Source organism: Ptychodera flava, chromosome 4 (assembly GCF_041260155.1).
Source record: "Ptychodera flava strain L36383 chromosome 4, AS_Pfla_20210202, whole genome shotgun sequence".
NCBI classification, from domain to species: domain Eukaryota; kingdom Metazoa; phylum Hemichordata; class Enteropneusta; family Ptychoderidae; genus Ptychodera; species Ptychodera flava.
Genome location: NC_091931.1, coordinates 18,650,146 through 18,656,145, shown reverse-complemented (window position 1 = coordinate 18,656,145; position 6,000 = coordinate 18,650,146). Strand labels below are relative to the sequence as shown.

General features: G+C 39.3%; 2 protein-coding genes across 2 annotated transcripts; both read left to right on the top strand.

Moving 5' to 3' along the window:
* The first annotated feature begins 290 nt into the window (after window positions 1–290).
* Window positions 291–1,253, top strand: LOC139132137 (1-phosphatidylinositol phosphodiesterase-like). Its single transcript, XM_070698528.1, has one exon. The coding sequence runs from the start codon at window positions 291–293 to the stop codon at window positions 1,251–1,253; it is 963 nt and encodes a 320-aa protein (XP_070554629.1).
* A 3,784-nt stretch (window positions 1,254–5,037) lies between these two features.
* Window positions 5,038–6,000, top strand: LOC139132136 (1-phosphatidylinositol phosphodiesterase-like). The gene has a single exon (XM_070698527.1). The coding sequence runs from the start codon at window positions 5,038–5,040 to the stop codon at window positions 5,998–6,000; it is 963 nt and encodes a 320-aa protein (XP_070554628.1).

The following is a 6,000-nucleotide window of genomic DNA, read 5'->3' as shown; positions in this document are numbered from 1 at the left end:
ATAGTACAGTGCATAACCATTTTTTCAATTAAATCCTGTCGGTCAGAAGCTTCTGTACAATCGTTAATGTTTGCACAGTATATGAGCTAAACACGTAAGTCGTGGGATAGAAGTCTATGGTTCCTTGGTCTGTTGTCGAAATACATCCGCTTAGTAACGCGAAAACATGACTGAAATTTTGGTTTCATTTCCCTGTTTACACACAACTATGAAGGTGGGCGTCAGCTCTCCTATATATTTGTCAGACTTTGGTTGACATCACACAATATATTGCCGTTGTCAGAACAATCATGCGGACCAGAGACTCTTACGGAAAGAGAGCTACCAAGTATATCGTATTTATACACCTCGTTTTAGGTCGCAACATAGGCAACGCTGAAGGTGCGCCATCAAGACCCGACTACAACACTGGAGAGGATGCTGGGATCAGTTATCCAGACTGGATGTCAAACTTGGATGACGACATGTCTCTGGCGAACCTTTCTATCCCTGGTACTCACCATACAATGACTTTCAGAAGACATGGCGGACCTCTAGCTCAATGCCAATCGTGGAACCTTGACACTCAATTGAACGCCGGAATACGTTTCCTAGACATACGTTGCAGGCATTTTTACGACGCACTACCCATACATAACGGCGTTTATTACCAATACGATACTTTCATCGGTGTTCTCCGAACAGTGACATCCTTCCTCCGGCGTCATCCGCATGAAGCTGTGCTCATGCGTGTTAAAAAAGAACACACAGAGTATGGCGACAGAAGTATGGAAGAATTATTCAGAGAGGCAATTGGCATGTTCGATTCCAAGTTCTTCTGGACAATAAATTCAATGCCAAATCTTGGAGAAGCACGCGGTAAGATTGTTTTCCTTGACGATTTTGCTGACGGACGGGTCGGAGTAAAGTACAGCGATGCTGAAATAGCTGACGACTGGGAAGTCCCTGTGCTGCTGCCGAAAGAGCTCGATGCAAAATGGGAATCGGTGAAAAATAATGTAAATGAGGCGAGTGAGGACCGGAGTAATCGAATGTTTCTGACGTATACCAGTGGTAGCAGCAACAGGGTCTTCGCATACGTAGTGGCCGATCAAATCAACCCAAAGCTGTTTGAATTTATAATCAACAACCCAGATAGGAAGAAGTGGGGGACTGTAGTGATGGATTTTCCGGGAGGGCCACTTGTCGAAAAGATCATTCTGAGTAACAACTTCCTTATTCAGGACAATACAACCCTGGATCAGATGATATAAATTGACTGATGTTTCAACTAAAGGGGCGGGGTTTTTGTCAGATTTATCTCGAAGTAAATTTATTACATATAAAATGTAAGTGTATTGGAGGCGCTGTTTATTGTTTTGTCAACTACCAATTCAGTGAATTTCAAATATATGAATATTTAACGGCTGTCAGGCAGCTCGACCCTGATGTAATACTAAAACTAATTTTTTCATAGCAATATATATTCCAAAATTATGAAATTGACATATTTCTTAGACAATCTGTCCATAGTTGTCAGCCTGTGAGTTTTAGTTAGTTTATCTTGTGTTTAAATATCGCTTTAACGTACAGATCTGTTTGGTTTCTGTTTCTTTTTGTTGTGATAAATATTTCAGAACAGATACATTGTGTGAGTGTTGTATGTGATAACTGCACCGTTTTCGTTAATTTCGTTTGACTGCACATATGCAAATTAATTAGAGTATCTTCCTAGTTTCGGTACGTTACGCACAAATTGACGTCTAGCGTAGTGCTACGATATTTTTCTGTGAAAGGAATAAGGCCAAGCAGAATGACGTCACTCGCGCCGCCATGTGACTAAGTCAGGTGGGGAGCTTCATGGTGTATAATCGAATGCAGAAGCCTGAGCTGTGTGCCATATTTTGATTCAATTAATACAAATGAAGTAATTCCCTCGACATTCACGGTGAATTACTAGAGGGAAATCTAGTTATGTAGACTCCAAAAGTGGCGACAACGTACTATGATTGCAATATTAGAATTACCTAATATCTACTGCTGTAACTGTGTGGAGTGGAGGTACAAAAAACTCTCTCTCTCTCTCTCTCTCTCTCTCTCTCTCTCTCTCTCTCTCTCTATATATATATATATATATATATATCTCTATATATATATATATATATATATATACGCACTCAAGTTGCGATAAGAAATGCAAGTGCATGTCAGTCATGAAAGTTATTATTCAAGCATATATGCATTACCGATTACACTGATATCAAAAATGTCTACAGATTAATTTTGAACTTCATTTTAAGGTACACGAAGATGGACCCACGAATATTACACACTGGTAGTGTCACTGGAAATCTAGTTGAAACTCTGAAAGGTGTGAAAAAATGCTATAATATTGCACCAAGGGATTCTATGGTACACAGAATAATGTGACAATGTAACTCGTAAAATGCTGAAGTGTTCTCTTTCATTTAGTGCAGCACGTTGCCCGAAACAACGTAAATGGTAACCCAGGTCAAAAATATGAACTCGAAGTTTCGGACCCCTTACTTCCTATTTTTTCTTCTAAATTGAGAAGAAATTTACTTCTTCTCACTTCAAAATATCCAGACGAATCCAATTATTTATGTAGAATGTTTGTGACTGAATTAAGTAAAACATGAGGAGGACATTGATTCTATAAAATAATCAACGAGATTGGGCCATCTGTGGTTATCCATAGCCAACAGCGTAGTCCCTGGTGAGTGTTAAGGATCGATGTTGGGACATCTGTCAGATTTTTGTGTCGTATTTATGATTATTCCCGAGGTGTGGTTGAATTTGTAATCACTCTGCTGGACAATAGCGCTCACTTCACATTGAGATCGACATGTCTATGTCGCTACGTCACTACGTCACTACGCAGGCGCGAGTGATTTTTCTTCCCTATCTGAAATATTTTCTATGGGAATGACTTCCTGCAACATAACCGGACTTTCTAAAATATTGCCTCACTTATTTTGCCAACATATCTTCGTGAAACTGTTTATTGCAGAATTCATTTTCGACATTTTGTACAGTGTTCGTTTCAGGCACAGTTCAACTTTTTACCGAGTGTCTATCGAATATTCCGGTTAGGTTTTTTATTTCCCTTCATCACCAGTCGGATGGCTAAGCTAAACATATGCAGCTTTCAATGAACATTTTAACAAATCTGTTAACCAAATTAGAGATATTTATCCAGTATGCTGTAATCAATAAATAATTTCATTGTCCCTCCGCTTCGAAATAGAGACGATACGATGTCATTTCAAGTACCCCCTTCCAATCGATGATATAATTATGAAGTCCCCTCTAATATAAATCAGATATTCAGTCCATGGATTCTGGGGCAGGGATGAGATGAACTTTCTGACGTTTGAAAAACTATTGTCGTCTTTTACATGCATGAAAACGCAATAATACAGATGAATTCACATTAATGAGTTGCCTGTATTATAGAACAATACAGGTGAATACACATGAATCCACATGAATACAGGCTTGCTGAATACAAGAAATGGATTCTTGACTGTATTCATCTGTATATGCACTCTTCAGTAAAATACAGGCAATAATCCATGCTAATACAGTAAGTATTATACTGTTGTCGTCTTTTACTTGTAAAAAGCAAAAGACTTTTTAGCAATTTTGTTAATGAATTCATATACCTTGAAAACTGGGAAAGGTGGCTTTGTTTGCATGTGATGACAAGCATGGCCATAGAGGTACAGAACATGATAACAAATGAATGATATGGTTTCCAATGACCCCTATGCATATATCGTGTAATCATTGGGTTACAGACAAAGCGAATTCTTCATTGCTCATACGGGCGACCATTTTTGTATAATCAAAATATGCCGAATATTTGGGATTAGGAATGCTAATTATTTCAAATATAGAAGTAATTTTGAAGTTAAAAATCGGAAGCTTCTAAACTTAACAATACAATTTAAAATGGGAAGTTCGAAACTTCCGAATATATTGACATTATTTTTAAGCCGGAAGCCGTGAAGAGTGAGCAAATCTGGAATTGTGTTATGATAAAACACGATTTCATCTGCCAAAATAACTTTAGGTGTATTACTAACCATATGAGTATGTGCTTACGTAAATTGTAATGCTTCAGGTCGTTATTTGCAAATATTAATTAAAAAGTATTTTGTCATTACCCGTTTTATTGTTCAATACATCGAATAACCTGGCCCTAATCGACTAATGCCATAGTTCAAATGTTGACGCGAATGAAACAATATTGTAATGGCTTATATAATGGTAAGGTTCATCGTTCCTTTCCTTACAAACTTTCCGGTCATTTGCTCTAAAGAAGTTGCACGAAAAAGCTTCATATCAACATATACAAACCCTCACATCGCATGATGATGTAGAACTTAAACGTTACCTTTAACCACTTCGAACTGATATCATAGCCACAATACGACTTATTAAAGAAAGAAGATTCCGGTTTATAGTCACCGTGGCTTGTTTGCTGCCCTCTGTTTATTTTCTTGATCTATTCATAATCTCTAAAGAAGGGAAGTCTCAATACAGTGCACCACCATTTTTTTAGAAAAACTCCTGTAGGTCAGAAGCTTCTGCACAGCCATTATTTGTTTGAATCGTATATTATCTACTTCAACTAACTCGTGGGATACGAATATAAAAGTCGACGGTTCCTGTCGATATAGCTGGGGGTCCAGAGCTGTGGTGTTTTAAGACTGGATTCCTGCCTTTTACGGGCTGATTTTGACTTTTACGATTTTAACCCCGCCACCACGTGTGGTGGCGGGGTTAAAATCGGGGTTAAAACCGTAAAAGTCAAAATCAGCCCGTAAAAGGCAGGAATCCCGCCTGAAAACATCACAGCTATGGACCCACAGCTACTGTCGATATAGATCCGCTAAGTAAAGCGAAAATATGACAGAAATTTGGATTTCATATTTCTATTTGTAACAACTATGCAGGTGGGCGTAAGCTTTCCTATATATTCGTCACACTTTGCTTGAAGTTACTCAATATATTGCCGTTGTAAGAAAAAGCATGCGGATTAGAGACTCCTACGGAAAGATGGTTGCCAAATGCACTTTATCGATACACTTTCTTATATGCTGCAGCATCAGCAACGCTGTTGGCGCGCCGTTGAGACCCGACTACTACACTGGAAATGATGCTGGAATCAGTTATCCAGACAGGATGTCAAATTTGACTGACGATATGTCTCTGGCGAACCTTTCAATTCCTGGTACTCATCATACAATGACTTTCAGAGGACATGGCGGACCTCTAGCTCAATGCCAATCGTGGAACCTTGACACTCAATTGGACGCCGGAATACGTTTCCTTGACATACGCTGCAGGCATTTTTACGACGTATTGACCATTCATAACGGCGTGTATTACCAACACGCTATCTTCATCGGTGTTCTCCGAACAGTGACATCCTTCCTCCGGCGTCATCCACATGAAGCTGTGCTCATGCGTGTTAAAAAAGAACACACAGAGTATGGCGACAGAAGTATGGAAGAATTATTCAGAGAGGCAATTGGCATGTTCGATTCCAAGTTCTTCTGGACAATAAATTCAATGCCGAATCTTGGAGAAGCACGCGGTAAGATTGTTTTCCTTGACGATTTTGCTGACGGACGGGTCGGAGTAAAGTACAGCGATGCTGAAATAGCTGACGACTGGGAAGTCCCTGTGCTGCTGCCGAAAGAGCTCGATGCAAAATGGGAATCGGTGAAAAATAATGTAAATGAGGCGAGTGAGGACCGGAGTAATCGAATGTTTCTGACGTATACCAGTGGTAGCAGCAACAGGGTCTTCGCATACGCAGTGGCCGATCAAATCAACCCAAAGCTGTTTGAATTTATAATCAACAACCCAGATAGGAAGAAGTGGGGGACTGTAGTGATGGATTTTCCGGGAGGGCCACTTGTCGAAAAGATCATTCTGAGTAACAACTTTCTTATTGAAGACAATACAACCGAGGATCAAATAATATAA